Below are 25484 nucleotides of genomic sequence, written 5' to 3'. Positions count from 1 at the left end.
CTTGAGGATTTTCACATTGTCTGTGGGGATCTATATGGAGATCATTTTCCCTCAGCCCCTGCATCACTCCCCCTTGACAGCACTTTGACATGCCCGTGAGCTCTCTGTGTATGCTGATGCCAAGCGTGTTAGTTCAAGTCTACTCCATGCCGAGCCAGGTGGATTGATTGGGTTAAATGGAGCTGGAACCGTGCTTGCTGACGACGTGTCCACCCCTCCCTTCTTGGCTCAGCTTTCCCATGACGGGCTGGTTCCTTGTGTGCAACACTGCCAGCGCCTCAGGCTGGATGTGGTGGGGTTTAGGACATGCTCTGTGCTGACTCAAGGAGAGGGTCTCATGAGAGGCATCTAGGGCCAGAGACCCCCAGTAAGACAGGTGTGTAACATCTTTACCCGTCATGGAAGGTCCCTGACTGCTGTGCCCTTGGTGATACCCAAGACCGAAACTGGACAGAAGTCACGTGTGGTGATGTTAAGATGGAAAGAAAGAAATGGCATCTCCTGACTCCTCTGAAGCCCCGGAAAGATGTACTAGGTCTCAGGGGACCCCACCTTGGGAACGATAGGATTTTACATGTGCCTGGGTAGATTAACTCTTAGTCCATTTAAAAATCAACTGCAACAGCAGTTTTGTAAATTGTCCCATATTCTGTGAAAACTTGTATCTGGTGACATGAGCATTGTCCCTGCTATAAAATCAGTAGCCAATGATGATTCCATTTTACTCTCCAACACGCTTGTGGGTGCATTTTTCTCACCGCTAAACATTGTGCTTTTGTTTTCCGTCTCTTTTTTTTTCCCCTGCAAATATATTTAGGGTGAAGAAGTTGAAGGAGACCTTTGCTTTTATTCAGCAGTTAGACAAAAACATGAGCAACCTTCGCACCTGGTTGGCTCGGATCGAGTCTGAGCTTTCTAAGCCCGTGGTTTATGATGTCTGTGACGATCAAGAGATCCAGAAGAGGCTTGCTGAGCAGCAGGTGGGGAAGTGTGGAATGGGTTTTTGTCAGGGCCCACTCACTCAGACCTGTCTCATGCTGGCTGTGTGTTTTAGCGGGTTCACATCCATAGTATTGGTTTGTTTCTTCCAGAGAAAGCTGACCACCTGTCTGTGTCCCTGGGGGTGTGAGGCATCTGTCTCTTACACGCACACCCCACCATTCGTGTGGCTTCTTGTGAAATATTTTGAAAGATGCAGACCTTAATTGTAGTGATAAATAAGGGTTTTTTAATTTTGTATTTTCCTTAACTTTGATCTTTGTCTTTTGGTAACATAGTTTTGGCAATGACTTGAAAGAAAAATAATTTTCCAACCAAAGAAGGTCTTCATGGGACAATACTTGGGTCTGATAGAGTTTCAAAAAAAATGGGAGGCTCGAGGGGTGGGGAATACAGAGGACCCATAGCGGAGGAAGCCTCTCCTGTGGATGTTCTGTACATTTCTGCCATCGGTTCTGTCGCCTCTTAGCCAACCTTGGAAATCCCACAGTTTGAACACCATTGAGTCCTGCCCCCTTACCTGGTGGGTACTCTTTGGTCTCACTGACTTGTCAAATCCACTCTCCTGCCCTCCAAGGGCTCATGTTCAGAAACTCACTCTCATATGCAGTGCCCAAGCTTCTCTTTATTTTTAAAATAGCTAAGTTTATGTTAGTTTAGTAGCTTTCCTTCTCTTGTTTTTTCTTAGCCCTGTGAACACATTCGGTTTTAACCATATAAAGCAATATGGTCACCATCAAGTTCACAGACTTGTATGTTTTCTTCCTATTTCCTCCAAAGCCTTGGTGTTTGTTTGTAACTCACCAGGCAGGGGTGATTCACCCACATATCACAGCTGCTTGGGGGGCTAAACCTTTTTCATCAGATTATCATCGAGGCCAGAAGGCCACCCCTTGATGATAAATTCTCTTGAGTTCAGGTCAACATTTCATGCTCCCCTGAAATAGAGCTAACTATTTGATAATACTCACAACTTAGATCTTTATTTAATCCTAATACATTTTACTGTTTGAATAATGCCTATTCTCTGATTTTTAAACTAGTATGATTTAGCAATGCTCCTAAGTAAAAATACTGGTTTTTCCACTTAGTCTCAGAAATTTAAGTATATCTTTTCCACTGAGGTCATCTATATTCCATCTTTCTTTTGTGGAGAAATGAATATTGATATAACCACCATGTTAATGGACACTGCAGAGATTTTCATTCCTTTTCAGTATAGTCACAGCTACTAAATACTATCAGCTTTAATTACAAGATTTACCCATTAGGTTGGATTTCTTTGAATAGTCTCTTCATAGACAGGCCTTATATATAACCATTTACCCTGACTGGTGAGCTTTTTCGGGTAAATAGAACCAAAGCTGACATTTTTCCCCTTGAAGAATGACTGGCTAAATTCGGCAGGTGCTGATTATATAAATGTGTTAACATTTTATAAATCTGACGTGTGACAAACATCATTAAATTGCAGGGAATTTATTCCCAAAAGTGTATAATTTGGAGCAGCTGCCATTCTCTTGGCCATGTTTGTTCCTGTATACTGAAATGGTATATAATTTTAATCTGGCTGATTTGAAGTTTTCCTCTTCATAGAACTTAGAATCACCATCATGGAATTCTTATCCCTTGGTTATAAAGCAAATTATGGAGTTAGTGTTCAGGATCACATTGCTGTAAAGAAGTCAGATATTGTATTAATTTTCTATTACACTGTCACAGATTACTACTGATTGAGAAGGTTAATGCACATGTATCATCTTGTAGTTCTGGAGGTCAGAAATCTGGCACAGGGCTGAGGTCAAGGTGTTGCCAGGGCTGCATTCCTTTCTGGAGATTCGAGTGTTAGTGTTCACTAACTCAGTCGTGTCCAACTCTTTGTGACCCCATGGACTGCAGCCGCCATGGACTGCAGCCAGGCTCCTCTGTCCGTGGAACTCTCTGGGGATCGAACCCAGGTTTCCTGCATTGCAGGCAGGTTTTACTTTCTGAGCTACCAAGGGAAGTTCTAGGGGAGGATCCGTGTGTTTGCCTTGAGTTCCTAGACGCTGCCCACATTTCTTGGTCCATGCCTCCCTCCTCCATCTTCAAAGCCAGCAACTTTGCCTCTCTCTCTGCCTTTCTCCCTCCAGTTGTCTCTACTACTTTTAAGGACCCTTGAGATTCCATTAGACCCACACAGAGAATCCAGGATAATCTCCCTGTTTTAAGGTTGATTGGCACCCTTAATTCTCTTTGCCGTGTAACCTAGCATAGCTACAGTTCTGGGGATAAGGACCTGGTTCTTAAAATGCTGATATTCTGCCTACCACAGATGTCCTGAGGAAACCTTTAGTATTCTTATTTAAAATAAAAAAAATTATAACTTAACCTAGACTTTAAATGCTCCACCAAAACCAAAAAATGTGTCACACACAAAAAAGTATGGGCCATTAGAAAAAAACTTTACCTGTGTCGCTGCCACTAATTTCAATATAACAAATTGCTTGATTACTTCCAGAAATAAGACCCAAGCTTGAGATCACCTAGTCCTACCTTCTGCAGAAGCCCTCAGGCCCCCAAAGTGATTAAGAGCCGTGAGGTCCCTGGACCCTCACTGTAATGTCCTTGGGAGCCGGGTGCAGAAAGGCTCAGACCTTACAGAAGTCTTTTTGCTTCTCTTCTTTATGAGAAACGCTTTAGGTAGTAAGGGTTGTGTTGTTATTCCTGTAGAATATGTATCATCTTCAAAATGCAGAGGAAGCAATGGCCACCTCTGTGACATTTTTAAACCATGAACCACTTCCACTATGTCTTCAGCATTCCTCTCCAGTTTCCTTCGGCTTCTTGGTTCTCTGTGGAGGTGCCTGGTGGTGGCCGGGGGCGTTAATTATCCTGCACCCTGTAATTCCCAGCAGTCCCCTCCCCAGTGGGTCATGTCAGCCTTCTGCAAAGCCCCCAAACCACTCCCAAGACCACCCTGCTGGACTTGCTTGACACCCCCAGTGCCTCCCAGGAGACAGTCTGGAGCCACTACCTGGGGTCCCATAACACACCCCGTGACTTTTGCCCTCTCACCCTGGTTTCCCTGATTTCTGCTCTTTATTTCATCTTTTTCTGGTTCCACGTGTATTCTCACTCTTCCCAGATGCATTCTCAGCCCTAGCTTCCTGCCTCCCCCATCTGCCTTAGCCCTTTTGCAGCTCTAGTGCTCTGTGCCACCTGCTCAGGAACAGAAACACAAAGCAAACAGGCGCCCGTGTTTCCAGAATTGTTGGCAAAAGTCTTTCACGTGGCTTTAGGATGTTTCTTAGGTTAGATTCATCTCTGCATTTGAACACTTTTGAAACCAGGGGCCTCACCACAGGTGCTAGTCGTGGGATATCTCAGTTTGCAAAATGTCACTTGTCTCGGACTTCACTGGTTTGTGTTTTAAAATAGAGTCCACTATTTATTTTATACTTTACAAGATGACTAGTTCACACTACAGTTGGCCATTTTGTGGTGTTTTAGAAGTTTGGGAAATTTTGGAAAACTTGGGGCTCCTTTTTTGCCAAAATGTTCATGGTCTTTTATAAAGCATCGGACAGCCCATTTCTTGCCATCATTCACCCCTTATATTACCCAGTTTTCTTCAGCTGTTTCATTCAGTATAAGCTGAGTAGAAAATGTAGAGTAACTGCAAAGAGGCTATTAAAATACATGGCATTTATGTTTATCCATAGACTAGACTTTCTCAGTGCTTTTCAGTCAAATCCTACCAAGCAAGGTCAGGGGCAGGTACCATTTTTGAAAGGTAATTGTCAGTATTATTCATTTAGCACCAGCATTAAGATTCCTTATCTGGCAAAACAGTTAAAAGGGACTTATCAAAATCCCTTATCAAGCTGCAAATTTTAAGAAAGCCTGTGGCAATTCTGTGAACTGGTGAGAATTCTTAAATCTGAAATTCTATTAAACCTAATAAAGCTAGTCTTCCACTGACCCCAAGATGACTGCCCCCATTACAGCATCTCAGACATTTGTCCTAGACTGCAGAGCTTAAAGAAAATCACCTGCGCATCTCTTTTCATAGAACATATGGTGACGAACTAAAAAAAAAACATATTTTCTTCTGAATGTAACTTTGAGGTACCCATTGTTCATAAGTTAGGATCTGTGTTGAGAACTGCGTGATTTAAAACTTGATTTGAGTATTAGCATTTTGTTCCCACCTAGACACAGCATGAGACAAATGTGCATTTATCAGAAGAAGAGTAGGAAAACATTAGTCCTATCTAGTAATCCAGTCATAATCTCCAAAATTTTTAAATACTGAGATGACCTGGAAGAAACTTCAGGCTGCCTTTCTGTAGACAATGGTAGACACTGTTTATAAAATAATCCCTCTTAAAATGAACTTTGTTGAATCCAGGGAACTTTCTGTTGAATCCAGCAGTTTATTTCACTTTGTCTATTTCACAGTGTAGTTTGGGTAGTAAGATGAGTGGCGTGGCCTCATGTCACTTATCACGGAGTTCGGATACAGGAGAGGACTAACTCGTCCAGAATAACAAGACAAACAGGCTGCTCACCTCTCCCTCGCCCAGCCTTGCCCCGTGTGCAGAAGCAGTACTCTCTGGGTGATAACTGAAAATGCTATGCTTATTCTTAAACAAGGTTTCCAGCGACCATGAGCTTTCTCTTGGTGAGCCTTCATTTTCCTGAATCAGCAGTGCTCTCCCTATCATGGGACAAGACCCCAGAGACCCCGCCCCCACCCCCATGAGTTAGAGGGCAAAGTCTCTAGCCCAAATTCTCCCCTTGGGCCCATGGTGCCCTAGGATGCGCCCGTGGGGAGGCTGTGGGCACCGTGCCACTGTGTGCACAATTTGGGGGTGGACTGTATGAAGATAGCACAGAACTCTTGGTAGAGTTAAGAATCCTGTGATCCGTAAAAGGTTAAGAGTTTGTGTTGCTGAAGTGTTAGGTCCTGTTCAAGACAGTTTTCCAAGGAAAACCTCCCGAAAGCCAAATCTAAACTGGAGGCCCTTGAGGTTGGATGGTGTGGAGTAGATCGACTGCCACCCCAAAGTCTGGGGTGGTGGGCTGTCAGGGAAGGGGACCCCCATTCCTTTGCCTCCTTCACCTATTTCAATACCTTCATCCCCCGGTTGCCCACAGTTAGGCCTCCTGTCGGGTGCTGGAGCACAGGGGTTGCACAAAGGTGACTCGGCCTGTATTGCGGAGTCCCAGGTGGAAATGCACGCAGGACTGTGTCCCCTAGGCTGGAGTGAGGGGCTCCTTCGGTGCCAGCCCTTCCACCGCCACCTCCCCCTCACAGTGCCTCCTCCTCTCCTGTTGTTGCAGGACCTGCAGCGAGACATTGAGCAGCACAGCGCAGGGGTAGAATCTGTGTTTAACATCTGTGATGTCCTCCTGCACGACTCGGATGCCTGCGCCAACGAGACCGAGTGCGACTCCATCCAGCAGACCACCAGGAGCCTGGACAGACGCTGGAGGAACATCTGTGCCATGTCCATGGAGCGGCGGATGAAGTAAGGGCTGAGCTGCCCTGGGTGATTTAAGTGTGGTCCGCCCACTCCATGTTCCCGTCTGACCTATGTAACAGTGCCCGTGTTCTGTTAGCTTCTCTGAGGGACGTGCTGAGTGCTGGCGGGGAAGGCTCAGTAGGTGTGGCCAGTCCTTATTAAAGAAATCATTCAAGGAAAGCATGATCAGGGTCATGTCTCTCCCTGGCTCTGCTGTGTCTTGGGTGTAACTGCGGGTTACACTGTACTGAAGTGTCCCAGATCTGTGTGGTGGAAGACGCCGGTCTCCTGTTGGGTGACCACTGTGAAGCTGGAGTTCAGAGAGGCCTGGTGTTCCCAGAAGGAGGGTTTCCTGACCACGAAGTGATGTCTCTGGTTATTTCCTGGAAGGGGTAGCAGAATCACCCCCACCACCCCCCCGACCCCCAGACTTTTAGTGCCAGTGCATGGGGCCAGGGCTGGAAGTGGGACCAGTCAAGGGAGAAGAAGCTGTACGAAAGCTCTGATTGGAATAGGCAGCTTGCATTGAGTTCTTTCCTTCCATTAGAATTGAGGAGACGTGGAGGCTGTGGCAGAAGTTTCTAGATGATTACTCCCGCTTTGAGGACTGGCTCAAGGCTGCCGAGAGGACAGCGGCCTGTCCGAATTCCTCCGAGGTGTTGTACACAGTTGCCAAAGAGGAGCTGAAGAGGTTTGAGGTAAAGACCCAACCACCCCCTGCCCCCCAGCGGCACCTTCCAGCCAGTGGTCCTGAGAACCAGGAACTCGCAGGGCTCGGGGATGGCTACAGGGTCTTCCTATGAGTGGCAGGCTTCCCCACCCCTAGTCAGGGCCGCCCAGTCTGTATCGGCTGCTCCAGCGACTTTGCAGGGCATTACTGATTCATGCTAACCACCTGGCCATGACCTTGAAAGGCTGTTCCCTGGTAGCATCAAAAGAGTGAGTGAAGCTAGCGACCCGTGCCTTTCCTTTGGGGATGGACACTTGAGGCAGGTGGCCTGGGGCCTGGAGTTGTGGCACTGACGGTCCCCACCTGCTGCAGGCCTTCCAGCGGCAGATCCACGAGAGGCTGACGCAGCTGGAGCTCATCAACAAGCAGTACCGGCGGCTGGCCCGCGAGAACCGCACCGACACGGCCAGCAAACTGAAGCAGATGGTGCATGAGGGCAACCAGCGATGGGACAACCTCCAGAAGCGGGTCACGGCCATCCTGCGGAGACTCAGAGTAACCCCCTCTACGTCACCGGGTCACTTGTAGATGCTGGGGGGTGTGGGAAGCTGATACTTGATATTAGTCAGGCTTGTAACAAAAGCAGCGGGTAGAAGGTGTCTCTTGAGGCCTAAGCTGTCTTAGCATTCTTCCCGCAGAGCCTTCCCCTTTGTCTAAGCCCAAAGCTGCCATGAGAGCTGCCAAAAAAAAAATTTTTTTTTAAAGAAGTCATTTGCTTCAGAATAGGTCTGAACCTGTTTATGGGATTTGTGTTACCAAATACATTGCTTTTTTCAGCTTCTGTCACCCCCAAGGGTGACACCCACACTGCCCAGGGTCTGGGGCACTGTCGTCACTGGGTCTGGTGAAGGTACCTCTTAATCTCGGAAGAGGCGCACTTTGCCATCTGCCCATGTGTCCTGTTGGCTCTCGCACTGTGAGGGGATGGACAGAGCCCCCTCTGTGTTGGGGGTTGGGGACAGTGACTGTTCTCCCAATTTTAGAGCAACTGATGAACCTCAAATGTTGGGTTTGGTTCTGGGGTATAAACAGTCACCTTAGGGTTCTGTAACTCCTAAGATATCATATGTCAGCGCTTTGTGAGTCCAGGTGTAAACGGACAGGACCGGTGTGGGTGGTGGCTGAAGGAAGTAATTTTAATCCTTGATTCTATTCTCAAGGCTGAGCGCTGTTAAAGCCATTCTAAGAAAAGGCAAATCTGGGTGTGTGTTTTTTTGTTTTTTTTTTTAACCTTCTCAGGGAGAAGAAATTGGCTAGCTTTTCAGACACCCCCTTGTGTTAATTTATCTCCTGCTAATTTGACTGTGACCAGCAAAGCCTTCACTGGGCACAGTGTTTGTCTGAGAATCAGCTGCCTGTCTATGAGGTGGTAACCCGAGAGGCCTCCTGAATTGGAGGTGATAAATCTGGGTTTTTTCTTTGAGGAAAGACACTCGGAATTGTATCAGTGAAGGCAGATCGGGCACTAGTCCAGGTTCAACCCCGAGATGGGTACTTTTCCATCTTGAAAAAAGTTCCCATAGAAAGCTAACAGGTAGAAACAGGCAAATGCCTGGGCTGGACTCTTAAGGGGTTTCCTCAAAGGACAGACTAGGAAAATCACTGACCTAGACTAGAGAATTGTAGAATTTCCATTGCTGAAAGAACCCTAGAGATCATGGTCAACATTCCCACACCTCACCTCATTTACCAGCAGACACTGAGACTCAGAGAAGTTAGGGGGCTTGTTGGTATAACAGCCAGGACCAGACCCCAGGCTCCTGACCCCACAGCGGTCCCCCTGCATGCTGAGTGGGCCTCTGGGGGTACCCCAGGCTCCCCTTCCCCTGTGCTGAAAGTGACCTTGCTGTCTGCCTGAACTCCTGTTCTGCCATCAACACAAATGTGACCTTCTCCCCCTTTTTGTAGCATTTCACCAACCAAAGGGAGGAATTTGAGGGGACCAGGGAGAGCATCCTGGTGTGGCTCACGGAGATGGACCTACAGCTGACCAACGTGGAGCACTTCTCAGAGAGCGATGCTGACGACAAGATGCGCCAGCTGAACGTAAGGCCTGCCTCCCTGGCTCCTCCCCACAGAGCGCACCCTGTGGAGAGCGGGCCAAGTACAGACTCCACCTGACACCGTAAGAGCAGATTCCAGAGCTGCCGGAGCAGCCAGACCGCATCCACCTGCGTCCTGCCAGGTTATCACGAGCAGGCATACCGTTCCTTACAGTCCAGGGGTCATTGGAATGAGGCCCTTCGTTCTCTTTGTCATTTATAATCATCCAAGGGGAGAACACTCCTGAGGTGCCAAAGAGAACTTCGTTCATAAGATGCTGTTTCTCCAGTACTCAAGTCTGAGTACACCTGTGGGCTGAGGCAGGACGAAACTCTCCCTCAGGAGCGTGGGATGGACTGGGAGGCTGGGATTGACATACATACACTGTTGATACTACGTCTAAAATAGGTAACTAGTGAGATCCTACTGTCTAGCGCAGGGAACTCGACCCAGTGCCCCTGGTGACCTAAACGGGAAGGAAACCCAAAAAAGAGGGGATATGTGTATGCACATAACCGATACACTTTGCTGTGCAGTGGAAACTAACACAACCTTGTAAAGCAACTATACTCCAATAAAAATATAAATAAATAAGTTAATAAAAAAGAAACAGTAGGACCAGGAACAGACACTTCTCACACCCAAAAGCAGTAAATGTCCGTTTGTGCCAGACCCTTAGAATTATTTTAATTGGAAAAGTCCGTGCCCAAAAGGGGAAAGAAAAAAATGTGTATGATCATTTTAAATTCTTAACTTATTATAGTCACTTAGTTCAAAATTGATGAAGCTAGAGTTTGAAATCCTTTCTTCTTCATCCTCTAAATAGGGTTTCCAGCAGGAGATTACATTAAATACCAACAAGATTGATCAGCTCATTGTTTTTGGGGAGCAGCTCATTCAGAAGAGCGAGCCCCTGGACGCCGTGCTGATTGAGGACGAGCTGGAGGAGCTGCACCGCTACTGCCAGGAAGTGTTCGGCAGGGTCTCCCGGTTCCACCGGAGGCTCACCTCCCACGCGCCGGTAAGGGCACCGCCCCTCCCACAGGGGTTCTGGGCCACCCAAAGCTGATATTTGACTCCACTTTTTTAATACTTATTTATTTGGCTGCCCTGGGTCTGAGACGGGCACACAGGCTCTTTAGTTGCAGCATGTGGGGTCTAGTTCCCTGACCCCAGGGATCGAGCCCCGGGTCCCCTGCAGCAAGAGCGTGGAGTCTTAGCAACTGGACCACCATGGAGGTTCCTTGACTCCACTTTTAAAGACTGGGAAACTTACCATGTTACAGCTAACGATAGTTTGGTTTTTGTTTTTTAAAAAAAAAAAAACCTGTGTTTTTGTTTTATTAAAGTGTAGTTGCTGTACAATATTATATGTCACAGGTGTATCGTATAGTGATCCACAGTGTTTCAAAGTTATACTCCATTTATAGTTATTATAAAATATTGGCTGTATTCCCGTGTTGTACAGTGTATCCTTGAAGCTTGTTTTTACCTAATGGTGTGTACCTCGTACTCCCCCTACCCCGATGTTGCTACCCTCTGCTCACTAGTAGCCTCAGTACTCTGTGTCTGCGAGTCTGCTTCAAGAAGCTGAGTTGAAAAATGTTCTTTCCACTCTTACTAATATAGAACCATACTTACTGAGGAGCTGCTATTTCTCAGTGGAAAGGATGGCCCTCCTGCAAGTTCTTGTTCCTCTTACCTGTTTCCCACGGGTTCCTCAGCACAGAGCTTCTCTGGCCTGTGTCAGTACCCCCAGGATATGATGGTAACTGTCCTGGTTTTGCTTCTGGCAGTAACTTGGTGATGTATCGGCCTTTTCCTGTATCTTAATATTTGTGCCTTTCTAGTGCTTTATTCGGAGAAGGCAATGGCACCCCACTCCAGTACTCTTGCCTGGAAAATCCCATGGATGGAGGAGCCTGGTAGGCTGCAGTCCATGGGGTCGCTAAGAGTTGGACATGACTGAGCGACTTCACTTTGACTTTTCACTTTCTTGCATTGGAGAAGGAAATGGCAACCCACTCCAGTGTTCTTGCCTAGAGAATCCCAGGGACAGGGGAGCCTGGTGGGCTGCCGTCTATGGGGTTGCACAGAGTCGGACACGACTGAAGCGACTTAGCAGTAGCAGCAGTAACAGTGCTTTATTCTCACCTTTGAAGCACCAAAAGCACCAGCTTTCCAAAAAAGTTGTGATGTTTCCCTGGAGAGAGGCGCCTCTGGAACGTTCAAGTGGAGTCAAGGCCATTATTTACAGCTCACTGCCTCTGCCAGAAGTTTCACTGGTGACCACTGACCAACACGATTGGCCACTTTTTCTATCTTTATGTCTCCAACTGGCCAACTTGAAACAACTTCTTTAAAAATTACCCTCAATTCCTTCATTTTATAACATAACCATATAGTCATTTTTCTCTATATATACAATTACTACAAAGTAATTGTAACATAGGGGAATAAAATTCTGTATTTGGAACAGTAAGATTGGGGGATAAGAAGAAAGAGCCTGGGGCATGATGTTGTGAATTTCCTTTTAGAACATGCTAATGGCCTTTAAAATTGTTTTTTAATTTTCTGATTCTTAGATGAACCTACCATTAACCATCAGTGAAACTTTGTCCTCCATTTCCTTATCTTCTATATATTTAACTTAGATGATCAAGTTTCCGGTTTTCTGAGGAAAGAAGGTAGAGTTTTGGAAACTATAGATTCTGGGTCCCACACTTGATACTCTAAATTGGAATAACCACAGGCAGGGCCTGGGGACCCGATTCTTTTCAAAGTCTCCTCAGAAACACTGGTGGTAGCCATTCTCAGGAGCTGCTAGTTGGGCAGACTTAGCTGCTAACTCTCCTCATCATGGCAACAGGCTATGATTTGGTTCATTCTGAAAACTGGACACCCCTGTTCTAGGGCTTGGAAGATGAAAAGGAGGCCTCTGAGAACGAGACAGACGTGGAAGACCCCAGAGAGATCCAAGACGACTCTTGGCGTAAAAGGGGAGCAAGTGAGGAGCCCTCATCCCCGCAGTCCCTTTGTCAACTGGTGCCCCCAGCGCTGGGGCCCGAGCGCTCTGGCTGCGAGACCCCTGTCAGCGTGGACTCCATCCCACTGGAGTGGGACCACACAGGCGATGTGGGGGGCTCCTCCTCTCACGAGGAAGACGAGGAGGGCCCCTACTACAGTGCACTGTCAGGTATGGACCCAGGCGGCTGTTCTCAGCGCCCGAGCCACACGCCCAGCTCTTGGTAGTCAGAGTGCAGCCTGTGGTTGACCAGACATCCTGTGGCTTCCTGTGTCTGTCCTGCCCACCTCTGACCCTGAGAGCTGGCTCGTTCCTATTACTGATGGAATGAAAGGGAAAAATAAAATCTACATTGGGATGTGAAGGCTGTTTGATGATGGCTCTGGATATTGGAGGCTCATCAGCGGACTTCTCAGTTGAGTTTTGCAGAGTTATCAGGGATTGTCTCTGTCCTTTCTATGCAGTTCCTCTCCCCCAGCACTACTTTGGATGGTCAGGAGTTGGCTGGAAAAAAAATCCTGTTTTTTTAAATCTTTTAAATAAAACAGATGAAGGATAGTTACTTTTCTCCTCCCAGGTGACAATGTTTCTACTGTTTTAATTCTTGGACATTCATCTACAGCGCCTGCAGTGAGGAAAATGACATTGTTCTTTTTCAGATATAGAAATCCTTGAAAATCCTGAGGCATATCTTAAAATGACCACAAAAACTTTGAAAGCGTCTTCTGGTAGGCCCCTGCCCATGCATGTGTCTCAACATGGCAGCGTCCTGTGGCACGCACTGCATCCTAAACCTCGCTCCCATGTCGTGTCTGACCTCTGCCTTCTGTGGACACCATGCGCCTTGGTCCTCGCGTCATGGTGTATGCGCACTGCCATACTCACATATAGCTTTGTGCTCCATGCAAAACCCTCCAGACCAGAGCAGTCTCCACACCATCCTTCTCCTCCCCCTCAGGCCCATGTGGAAGGGAGTTCTTCACGGTGCCTTTAAAAATTTTTCTCTCCATCTAACTCAAGTCCTTTGGCACTGGCCAAGCTTTCTTCAGGGTGGCTTGGTTTGGAACTACCTACCTTGCTTATGGTGATTTCCTGGGAAGAGGGTGGGGGGTGAGGGTACCGCTGCCTTTGCCACAGGAGAAGACACCTTCGTCTCCCTGACTTTCAGCTCTGCTCTTCCTTCCCTGCCCCATCCCCACCTGCAGTGGTTGGCTAGAGCCACGAGCGCCCCTGGGGTCCTTGAATCTACCCTGATGTTCACTCTTCCTCGCACTCCTGAGAGATCTTCAGTTCTCTCAGGCCCCAGACCCAGCCTTGCTGCCAGCGCCCCTGCCACTAGGGCCCCCGGCTCCAAAAGGCCATTCATCTCACAGCAGATCATGTTTGTCGTGCTCCATCGTGAACCCACCTAGTGAAGACCCAGTGTCGCTCAGTTGCATGAGTCTCATTTCATCCCCTTCTGGGACATACTGACATTTTGCAAACATGCATGCTTTGCAAGGAAAGCTGCAGAACTCATATTATACTGTAACCCGATGCCACGTTACCCATGACCTTTTTTGTGTAACTAAATATGAACCCTTTGGTTGGAGAGAATGGACCGTCACTTGCCATTCTTTTGTTTCAGGCAAATCCATTTCTGAAGGCCCCTCGTGGCATGTTCCTGACAGCCCTTCCTGTCCCAAGCGTCGCTACAAACAAATGGGAGGTGACAGGAATGTTCAACCCATCCCCTCTGATTCCAGCACCCCTTATAAACCAGCCTATGTAAGTCTTGACCCCACTGAGAGTATAACCCACATCCATGAATTACAGTTTTAAAGAGAGAGAGATTTTGGTGTATACTGCATGCGCTCACCTGCCAGGCATATTTGGGGTTGGTTTTCCCATGGTGACATACTTCATGAGGACTCTGGCACAACTGACTAGACTTAGAGATGGGTGTCTGGCTAAACACCATCTTTGAGTGCTGACACACGATGACCATGGTTATTACTGTTGAGTCAGTCATCTGTGCAAACAGCAGAGAAGCAAAGTGGTGGCCTTTCTGAGCTGTTCCTGAGCTCCCAAAGCTTTGATATATTCACCTTGACTATGGTAGGTCAGCTGGTAAAGAATCCACCTGCAATGCAGGAGACCCCGGTTCAATTCCTGGGTTGGGATGATCCCCTGGAGAAGGGATAGGCTACCCACTCCAGTATTTTTGGGCTTCCCTGGTGGCTCAGTCGATAAAGAATCCACCTGCAATGCAGGAGACCTGGGTTCAGTCCCAGGGTCGGGAAGATCCCCTGGAGAAGGGCATAGCAGTCCACTCTAGTATTCTTGCCTTGACAGAGGAACCTGGCGGGCTACAGTCCATGGGGTTGCAAAGAGTTGAACACGACTGAGCGACTAAGCACAGCACATACATTCTAGTCAAAAAATTGTGACTTCCTATTCAGAAAGATGACAGTGTGCAGTGGTAGACAGAGGATGAGCTGGTTGGATAGCATCATCGACTCAGTGGACATAAGTTTGAGCAAACTCTGGGAGATAGTGAAGGACAGTGCTGCAGTCCATGGGGTCACAAAGAGTCAGACACAAGTGAGGGACTGAACAACCAATAGTAGACCTGGGTTTGATTCCCAGCCATATGAGGAAATTGCTCCAGGGCTGTAAACACTTAACTTACCCCTGTAAGCCTTCCTTACCTGAAGGTAAACCTACCTGACATAAAGTCAGAAAAGGAAAACAAATACCATATAATATCGCATATGTGTGGAATCTAGAAAAATGGTATAGATGATCTTATTTTCAAAGAAAAAATAGAAACACAGACATAAGAGAACAAAGATATGGACACCAAGGGGGAGAGAGGGTATGGGCCGAATTGGGAGCTTGAGATTGACATTTACACACTACCGTGTATGTGTGTTAGTCGCTCAGTCGTGTCCAGCTCTTTGCAACCCCATGGACTGTAGCCCACCTGTTCTCCTGCCCATGGGATTCTCCAGGCAAGAATACTGGAGTGGGTAGCTATTTCCACCTCCAGGGGATCTTCCCAACCCAGGGATCCCACCTGGGTCTCCTGCACTGCAGGCAGATTCTTCACCATCTGAGCCACCAGGGAAGCCTCCATGTATAAAATAGATAAATAATGAGAACCTACTGGATAGCACAAGAGACTCTCCTCAGTACTCTGTGGTGATCTAAATGGGAAGGAAATCCAAAAAAGAGGGGATGTATGAATACATATAGCTGATTCACTTTTCTATGTAGCAGAAATTGACCAAGCATTGTAAGGAACTATACTCCAATAAAAATTCATTTAAAAACAAAAATCTACCTTCCATAGTTGCTGCTAGGATTAATGTGTATGAAAACATAAATGAGGCCCTCAGAAGTGGTCACCAGCATTATCATCACTACTGATATGGTTTGTTGTTCTTGTTGTTCTACTGGTGACTGTTTCTTCTAGTTACATGTTCCTCAGGCAGCGTAAGTCCTTGCCACGCTCTGGTTATGCAGCTGTTGGGGGCTAGCCAAGCCTAGGATTTAATGTTGGCCCCAGATCATTCTCAGTATTGAGAATTAGTGACCAGCAAGTCGAAATTAAAACGTCTCACACATTCTTAGTGTCATCTCTTAGAGAACCCAAAAGTGATGTGAGCATCACTAGATTCATCCTCAAAGTCCCCTCTGCATGTAGGAGTGCATGTTGCTAGACAGCGGAGAAGATTCTGCCTAAACATGGTCAGAGCCTAGTCATTTGATAATGGGTTGTCCGTACCCAACTCAGAAACTCTTCAGCAAGCAGTTAGCATTTCAACTCTGTCCCTTTGTGGTGCACAGTAAGACCCGATGGCCCCAGGGAGAGACCCCCCGCACCTCACTCTTTGCTTTGCATCCAGGGCATGTGGTATGGCCTCTGCAGGTGACTATGCTTGTGTTCTTACCTGCCCTCTTTCAAAAGCTCAACCCTTTTTGGATGTGTCTGCAACCACAAATCTGAGGGGTTTTTGCCTTTTTTTTTTTTCTTTCATGCCACACAAATAGACCATACGGACACAATCCAAAAAACATGACTTTTCTAAAAGATACATTTATTTTTGGGAAGGCCTGAGGTAACAGCACAATTAGCTCTGTGATAACAGAAGAGTCGGTGTATGCACTGAAAGGAAAAGGTTTGTCACGAAGAGCCCTAGTTGGCAGATTTGTGCTCTATTTCTGATACCTGGTGGTGATGATGCCACCCAGTTCTACAGAGTGACTGGGAGGGATAACGAAAATTTTGTAAAAAACTGTGCAAATGTAAAAGTGCTAACACAGCACAGTCTGGTAAGCTCAACAATTGTTTGGTCTTTTCGCACATTTCAATAGGGGAGCATTAGGAAGCCTCACATTAAATCAGGCCATTCTGTTCCCAACATTGACCTCTCACCTGCTTCCCCCTCCCTGGGCCTTTGATGAGACTTTATTTTTGCCATCAGTTCTGCTCCTTACAAATGCTACCCGTACACTTAAGTGCCTCTGCATTACCAACAAGTTACCCTTTGAAGGAAAGGGCTCCATATCTTCATTTCTTACCTGTTACTATGAACCAAGACAGTCTTCAGACAGCCTTTAAAATTTATAGATGGTAATGTAAAAATTGTCTCATTCTAGGTAAAACTGCTGTTGTCTCCAGGGACTGAAGGTGGCAAGGAAGATCCAGGGGTTCTGACTGGCAGTGCACAGCAGGAAGATGAAGACCTGGCCGCCCTCACTGGTCAGCAGTCAGGTACAGTTAGATCAGGCAGTTGTTCAGAGGCAGAGACTATGTCTTGGGTTGGTTAGACATTTACTCTAAGTCTCTGCTCAACACCTATTACCTGATTCACCAAACTTCTAAACTTGACCTAGAGCAGCTAATGTTATTTTAGATCCAGCTGACTTTTATTTATGAACAAATTCCTAGGCTATTCACTTTACTTTCACAACTATTCTTTAAATATTGACAAAATGAGCCTCATATGATGAAGGGCCTGTTTGCACCTGCATGACTTTGCTTGTGTGCAAAGATCAGACATGAAGATGATGATCAAAGTGTGTGTCAGGTGTCTCCTTTTACCGTAAAAGTAATGACTCAACTGACACTAAGTCAACTTCATAGCATTGACCTGATCACTCATGGACAGGAGGACAGAGCATCTTAAATACAGCATGAACTGGAGTGTTGAACATGGGACCACAGAGCATCTTGGCAACATGTTGGGCCTCCTAGCCACTCCGCACCTTGTCCCAGGCCCTGTGAGAGTACACTGGCACAGGCCTTGAACCAGAGCGGAGGAAACGTGCTGTTCCACACTCGGGGGAAGTGCTAACCCCGGGCCTCCTGCAAGGAGCATCGCCTCCAGGTTTTATCACCGTGACCCTGAATTAGTTGGAAGCAGAGAAATCTGTTTGCATTATTGCTTCTTTTTATTGGCGGCTTTTTTATTCCAGGTGCCTTTGACAGATGGGAACTGATCCAAGCACAAGAACTTCACAATAAGCTCAGAAAAAAACAAAACCTGCAGAAGCTGAACTCTGATATCAGCAACATCACCCCTTGGCTGGAAAAAACTGGAGCAGAGCTGGAGACGTTAAAGCTGGCAGAACCTCCCTCTGATATGCAGGAAATGGAACGCCAAGTGAAGAAGCTGAAGGTGAGTGAGAGTGTGGCAGGGAAGAGGGCTTCAGAATGCACGTGCAAACACTGGCTGTGTGTATGAGCACGTCAGATCTGCTAGCTGCGTCGGGGGTGGCATGTACGCAGCGTGTGTTCAATAGTCTCTCCTGTTTTACTTCTGTAACCAGCAAGGAGACAGATGAAGATTTGTATTTTAATTCAGAGGAGCATCTCCAAATGATCCCAAAGCCCAGAGCTTTGATCTGACTGCAGAGGGAGCAGTCCTAGACTCCCTAGACTCTTACGGAGGCACCAGTGGCCGTGGCAGGCAGCTTAGAAATACCTTTCCAAACTATGTGCAGGCAGCACTGGGGGTGGTGTTGAGGGTGGGGCGGAGGACGGCTTACCCACTGACAAATTCTGTAGCCTGATCTGTAACTCAGATCAGGAGTTACAGCGGAGCTGGCACCCACACAGTCAGCCCTGGCCCCACCAGAACTAGCCCTAGGAGAGGGGTGGTTTGAGCCCTGCACTTTGGGGGTGCTCTGCACATGAGCCTGGTCTCCTAAGAGGACCCAGGATAGGAGTTTTGGGGTATCCAGGCAGTCTTCACATTTGTACTATTGTTTTACTTTGTGCCTTGATATATCAGGGGTTACCATTCATTCTAAGAAGTAACACTTTAGTGATGCCTAAGCAGCAAACGCTGGATAGCTTCATGTGTTTTACCTGGAAGGCTTTTAATCTGATTCAGAAATGTTATTAAGCCAAACAGAGGTCAGGGGGTCCATTCATGCCTCCGGTATAGCTGGTCCCCCAGGAGACAGGCCGCCGCCCTGGGTCTGGTCAGCTGGCCAGCCAAGTTGTGACCTTGTATGGCAGCTCCCTCACCTGATGCCTCTCAGCCAGTCACAGGCCACGCTGCTCTGGTATTCGGGGCCAAAGCTCGGAGGACTGTCTGGAAGATCTGTTCCCCACAGAGGTTCAAAATGAACCCCACATCACCGTTTTCAGAGTGCCTGACCCAGCCTTTTCCCTCTGCGGTAGGAGATACTGAAAGCCTTTGACACCTACAAGGCCTTAGTGGTCTCCGTCAACGTGAACAGCAAAGAATTTCTGCAGAGCGAGAGCGCCGAGTCCAAAGAACTCCAAGATAGAGTCGGCCAGCTGACCCTGCGCTGGAACACGGCCCTGGGCGCGGTGGAGAGCTGGAGAGAGGGTTTGCGGCGGTCGCTCATGCAGTGCCAGGTACGCCGACTCAGCACCCAGCCAGTGCCCAAGGCTTAGTCCGGGGCACAGCCAGGCCCACGTGGGCGGGAGAAGAGGTATTTTTATCATCGTCAGGCTGCTCTGGCACAGCCAAATACGGCTTGTGCTTAAGAAGCATGTGCTTCACCATTTGTCTCCCAAGAGGCCCACCTGCTGTCTTCTCAGATACCTGATACTCACCCTGCATTTCCCACTCTGCCACCCAGGCCCACCCATAGTATATGGGTTCCAGCAAGCGTTCCAGTAGGTTGGAAATGTCAGACCAGCCCTGCACCGTGTCTGTCCTTTTGCCAAGAAGGCTGGATAGCAGAGTGATTTAGAGATCTGGCCTTGGAACAGGGAGCAGCTTAACCCTGCTCTGTAGCTTTAGTAACTGTGTGACTGTGGGGAAAGCACTGAACCTTCTAGACCTCAGTTTTTTCATCTGAAAAATGGGGATAATTCCAGTGCCTACCTCACAGGGTATTTTCTGCAACTCCACATGTGTAACCTTGGCCCAGCACCTGACACATAGTAAATGGCCAGCCCGGGTTAGCTCTGGCCCCTCTTAGAGAACAGGAGCCCACCACCGAGCCCACGTGCAGCCTGTCCCTGGGCCATAGTCTGTTCAGTTGAGGGGTCTCCCTCGATCACTGAATCAGCACATTCATTGAGTAATTTGTGTGGGGCATGCTGACACCCACCTTCCAGCTAACACTTTGCACTTGGCAGAGTTCACCATGCCTCCTGGGACATGCCAAGTGCTCTCTTGTCCTGCTTTCCCTCCACTGGGGCGGGGGGGGGGCCTGGCATCTAGTTTAAATCTGGCCCTTTTAGTCACTGAGTAAAACCCAGAAGAGCAAGTGCTGTTGATGGATTATCATAGTAAGCTGCTTCCCAGCACACCTGCCTTCACAGACTGAGAAAAGGCAGTGCCCTGATGTCTGCTGTTTTTAAGGACTTTCACCAGCTGAGTCAAAGTCTGCTGCTGTGGTTAGCGAGTGCTGAGAGCCGGCGGCAGAAGGCTCATGTCACCGACCCGGAGGCAGACCCCCAGGCTCTCCTGGCGTGTCGGGAAGAACTCGTGGTGAGTTTCCTCCTAAGGGGCCCTGCGCCACCACTGGCCTGTGCAGGACCTCAGGACCGAGCGGCCTCACCTGGCATTTCTGGAAACTGTCCACTGGTGTTCCGCCCTCATGTTCCGGTTGGCATCCCTCTGCTGAAGTGGGATGAGCGCAAGGGTGAAGCGCCGTGGTCCAGAGCAGGAAGTCTAAACCGCTGTAGAACTGGGGCTATAGGCGTTTAGCAATATCCTGGTACCCTTAAGGCCGTTTAAAGTATTTCTCCCTTGTGAATAGAGCTCATTTGGGAAGAAATGCGGTGTTTGGTTGCCCTGCAGCCCTGGTGAGCTCTATGAATTTTCTATATCCACACACATAGTCTTTTTCCTTGTGTTTGTGTATATTTCACCAACAAGTGAAGATGAGACCCGTAATTGTCACTTGCACTCAGGGTGACATTTTTATCCATGTATTTGTATGTGGTTTAATATTTTAAATTTAATCGAAATGCTGGTCATTGTTAAAAAAATATTTTTGTATTAAAATCTTTGTAAAGCCCCACTCTCCAGAGCAGTGGACTTTTAATTTCTTTAAGTAGACACATATTGTCTAGTGGCTACCACTTTAGACATCGAGCAAGACAATACAAGCAGATTCACTTGATCGCTCTTTCTAACCATAAGCTGCGCTCTCTCAGTTTACCCACTTTAGATTTTCTCTCGACTTCCTGCCATTACTAGATGAGGGCCTAGTCTTCCCAAACCACCCTCTCACTCTTTCCTCTAATTTCCCCAGCATCATGTCTCCAGAATGACAAGGAATTTGAAAAAATAGGGATGGAGCATGACCAACTTGCTATCTAGATGATGCCAGGCTTGGGGACCAGCAAATAGGAGAAGGGGGTGGTTCTGGACGAGCACCAGCCACCATCCATCCCAGAACTTTCCAGGCACTGAGAAAGCTGCTTCCAGCCACACATGCTTCCCTTTTGATAAGCAACTGTTTTACACACTTTTTTATTCCTAGCAACTGGAAAAGGAGCTAGTGGAACGTCAACCTCAAGTAAATTCCTTGCAAGAGATTTCCAGCACCCTGCTTATCAAGGGGCATGGAGAAGACTACATTGAGGCTGAAGAGAAGGTCCATGTTATTGAGAAGAAACTCAAACAGTTACTTGAGCAAGTGTCCCAAGACTTAGTGTCCTTGCAGCGAAGCCAGGTGAGTCCCCTTGTAGCCCTTAAATATAGAATCGTCCTGTTAGATGCAAACGGAAAAGCTATGTTACGCCCTGCTAGGGGAGGGAGGAGCCCTGCCCACTCTGCCGTGTGAATAAGTTATGAAAGCTCTTTAAAGTTGTTTTGTCATCTGTGAGGAGGAGGTGACAGCAGTACCCATCAGTGTGGCTGGGGGCATATGGAAAACAAGCCAAGTCCCCGCGACCTTTCTGCCTTCACGCCCTCACTTTTCTCACGGAACAGTTCCTGATCCTCTCACTGTCCTGGCCGCTCTCTTCTGACCACTCTGATTTGTCTACCTTCTTCTCTAAGCTGTGATTCAGCCCAGAATAGGTGACTCACCAGATGTAGAGCAGCCCCTCCTCTCCATCCCAGAGAACACCTCTCCTCTTGTGCAGCCCAGATCATATGGCCACGCTATTACACCACGTGTCCAGCTATCTGTCCTGCTCATGGGGGCTGTGGGTTTTTAATGCATGTGACTGGCCTCACTTGTTTACAGTTCCTCTAGCCTTAAGAAAGGCCATTTTAGAAGCGGGGAGTGAGCACACTAGAAGAGCCTCTCTCCTTCTAGAAAGATCAGAGTCGGGGAGGGGTAGGTAAGCAGTAAAGTGAAGAAGCTGCAGGAAGCAGGTTCTGTGCTCTTGAGACTTTTCAGAGCCTTCCGTTTCCCTGAACTCTTGTGTGGATTTCAGAACCCAGACTCACCTCTGCCCAGCGTGGACGAGGTAGACCACGGAGAGCCTCTAGCCGCGTCTGCGCCAGCTCCCCAAGCCAAGGTGAGAGCCCCTTTCCGCCTGGGGAACCACACTAGTTACTGTTGAAAGTTATTGAGATGACCGGGACTTGGACCTCCAAGCTCCCTTCCAGTACTTCACAACAGTGCAGATTTCTGCTTCAATCTGCTGCTCAGTGGAGTGGCTTACTCCAGAGATTTGAGGGGAAAAAAAAAAAACTTTTAAAGACCTGACTGAAAGGCTGTCCTGTGCTCAGTACTCTTCCCTGGGATTGTGGAAGTCAGCAGCCCTCCGGGCACTGCTAAAGGGGCTTCTTGATCTCTCCATCAGCAACAGCTCAACAGGCTGGAAAAGTGCTACTCTTGCTAGTTCAACCCAATATTTTCTTACCTCAGAGTGTAATCTCAAACGTATTACTCTAGTCCTCCTGCCAAGCTTTTGAGACAACCTAAGAAACATGTATAACTTAAGAAAGAATGTTTTATCATTCACAGAACTAAATTATCTTCCATTTACTAATTGGATTATTTTTATCCAGCAGTTCGAAGCAGAGAAAACTACAAAAGAGAAGAACAAGACCGCCAGCAGGTAACAGCATCACAGTAACAGCAGTGGGTTCCTGCCCTAAACTGTCCCCCAGCAGGCTTGCCAATGCCTCTCTCAAGGTCTTTGTAGAAACTGCTTTTCTACCATTTAGAAGGAAAAGGAAATGGCAACCCACTCCAGTGTTCTTGCCTGGAGAATCCCAGGGATGGGGGAGCCTGGTGGGCTGCCATCTATGGGGTCACACAGAGTCAGACACAACTGAAGCAAGACTTAGCAAGCAAGCAAGAGCTAGGCTTCTCTTCCGTGCCGGGTCCTAGTTTCGGAACTTGGAATCTTTTAGTTGCAGCATGCTGGCTCTAGTTCCCTGACCAGGGGACAAACCCAGGCCCCCTGCATTGGGAACACGAAGTCTTAGCCAGGTCTTACACAAGCAGAGGCTCAGGTGATGGGAGGTCTCCAGAAACTCCCAGTCAGCTCTCATCTCCTCTGTTGCCAGGGTGCCTGGTCCCGCTGCCCCTGAGAGCTCCAAGCCCCAGCGCTCCTTCCTTTCTCGGGTGTTCAGGGCAGCGCTGCCCCTCCAGCTGCTCCTGCTGCTGCTGCTGTTCCTGGCCTGCCTGCTGCCCTCCTCCGAAGAGGACTACAGCTGCACTCAGGCTAACAACTTTGCCAGGTCCTTCTACCCCATGCTGCGGTACACCAACGGGCCACCCCCGACATAGAGGCTCGGCCCGGCCCGCAGTGCCACGCCACCAGCCTGTTGACTTGGTGTCCACCCTGTGAGTGACTCTGAGCACTGATCCAAGGGCCACCAGCTGTGGATACCTCCCTCTGGGCTTGACTTGGGAGAGCTCTCTCCAGACCCTGGGCAGCAGTCATTCCGGGCAGTTTGGCAAAGCTCAATTGATTGGATTTGGGATCTTTGGAAACAGCAGTTTCCTGAAGAGCCAAGCACTTTGTGAATTCTGATTTGTCAAACCACATTATTAAAACGTAGTGAATATGGTCAGTGAACAGTAGTATTCATCACATAGTATATATATTACAGAAACAAGCAGATTCCACCTTGGAAATGGTTCAGAAACTCACACACCCTTAGCTGATTGATTGAAACAATCATATTTAAGATGTTTGTTTAGAATTAATTTTACTTCAATCAGCAGCAATCTTGAGCTACAGGTTATAAAACCAAAATGATCTGTTCAGTACTTAGGTCTGCTCTTTATACTGCTTTAAATTTTTAAAGAAATTATATTGCATGGATGTGGTTATTTGTGCATATTTTTTAACAATGCAGAATCTATGAATAATGTAAACTTTGATTTTTTAAAAACAAATTTTAGCTTGAGCTTTTTTGACTAATGTACAGTAAATGCCAAACCACGGACTTGATAGGGACATTTTTGTAAGTTAATTTTATAAGACTTTTTCACACTTAAAGTGATGCTTCAGGTTTTAATTGTTTGACCATGGGGGATTGGTGCAGAAACTTGAAGCTGTTTGTGGTATGTACAACTCAGATGTTTCTCATTAAAACAAAACAAAAAAGCCATACCTTTGTCATAATGGATTATATTTACAAAGCCGTTAAATGTCATGCGTAATCCTCCATAGAGGAAAAAATATTTTAAAAATATTTGAAGGGATTTATGGGTTTTACTATTTTTGAGCTAAGATTTATATTCTACTGTTTTATAGGGGAGATGAGGGCAGCACAAGTTGGATGTGAAAGGATCATTTCACTCAGATTTTTTATCCCCAGCTCCCTCCAGAGCCAACCAACACATAGTGTTTAATGAATATTAACAGACAAAGCCATCTGGCTTTCCTACAATTCCAGCACCACCATCTATCTCCTACCCAAACAAAGAGTGTAATGATAAGTTACTGATCCAAATGGAACAGAAGAGAGAGCCCAGAAATACACCCACACACTTACGATCAGTTGATCTTCCGCCAAGGAGGCAACAATATAAGTGGGAAAAAGTCTCTTCAGCAAGTGGTGTTGGGAAAGTTGGATATCTGCATGTAAGTCAGTGAAGTTAGAACACACCCTCACAACATGCACAAAAAGAAAACGGCTTACAGACTTAAGACGTGATCCCATAAAACTCCTAGAAGAGATCAGAGGTAAAACATTCTCTGACATAAAGGGCACCAGTGTTTTCTTACGTCAGTCTCCCAAGGCAATAGAAATAAAAATAAATAGAATCTAATCAAACTTAACCAGCCTTGGCATAGCAAAGGAAACCATTTGACAAGAAGACAACCTACAGAATGGGAGAAAGTATTTGCAAATGAAGCAACCAACAAGGGCTTCATTTCCAAAATATACAAACAGCTTGTACAACTCAACAACCAAAAAACCCAATCCAAAAATGTACAGGAGACCTAAATAGACATTTTTTCAAAGAAGAAATACAGATGGCCAATAGGCATGGGAAAAGATGCTCAACATTACTAGACAAAAGCAAATCAAAACTAAAATGAGGTACCACCTCACACTGATAGCCGTCATCAGAACGTCTACAGTGCACCCCTATGTTCATTGCAGCACCATTCACAAGAGCCAGCACATGGAAGCGACCTAAATGTCCATCAACAGAGGAATCGGTAAAGAAGATGTGGGGGGGGGTGTGTGTGTGTGTATACACACACATATGTACACAGTGGAATATTACTCAGCCATAATTCTCATACTGAGTGAAGTAAGAGAAAGACAAA

General features: G+C 47.1%; 1 protein-coding gene across 28 annotated transcripts in view; it reads left to right on the top strand.

The window, feature by feature from the left end:
- The window catches only part of SYNE2 (spectrin repeat containing nuclear envelope protein 2), a 326831-nt gene extending 302519 nt beyond the window's left edge, over window positions 1-24312 (top strand). For 15 of the 28 annotated variants that reach the window (XM_086320335.1, XM_086320332.1, XM_086320323.1 and 12 more), the window contains 17 exons: window positions 818-980; window positions 6328-6515; window positions 7057-7207; window positions 7552-7734; window positions 9148-9285; window positions 10109-10303; window positions 12196-12478; window positions 12967-13035; window positions 13935-14074; window positions 16952-17066; window positions 17771-17973; window positions 18984-19184; window positions 20143-20271; window positions 21272-21463; window positions 22176-22259; window positions 22756-22805; window positions 23260-24312. In XM_086320335.1, the coding sequence (XP_086176461.1) occupies window positions 818-980; window positions 6328-6515; window positions 7057-7207; window positions 7552-7734; window positions 9148-9285; window positions 10109-10303; window positions 12196-12478; window positions 12967-13035; window positions 13935-14074; window positions 16952-17066; window positions 17771-17973; window positions 18984-19184; window positions 20143-20271; window positions 21272-21463; window positions 22176-22259; window positions 22756-22805; window positions 23260-23482 (2707 nt within the window). In that variant the 3' untranslated portion in view covers window positions 23483-24312. Of the gene's footprint in view, window positions 1-817; window positions 981-6327; window positions 6516-7056; window positions 7208-7551; window positions 7735-9147; window positions 9286-10108; window positions 10304-12195; window positions 12479-12966; window positions 13036-13934; window positions 14075-16951; window positions 17067-17770; window positions 17974-18983; window positions 19185-20142; window positions 20272-21271; window positions 21464-22175; window positions 22260-22755; window positions 22806-23259 lie in introns of those variants that run through there. The other 13 variants (XM_086320324.1, XM_086320331.1, XM_086320322.1 and 10 more) reach the window with 8 other exon arrangements.
- Window positions 24313-25484: the final 1172 nt, after the last annotated feature.

This window comes from Bos grunniens, chromosome 10 (assembly GCF_055505025.1).
Source record: "Bos grunniens cultivar Pamir isolate PY7600 chromosome 10, Bosgru_T2T1.0, whole genome shotgun sequence".
NCBI classification, from domain to species: Eukaryota; Metazoa; Chordata; class Mammalia; order Artiodactyla; family Bovidae; genus Bos; species Bos grunniens.
Note: the sequence above shows the minus strand (reverse complement) of the source record. Positions and strands in the feature narration are given on the sequence as shown.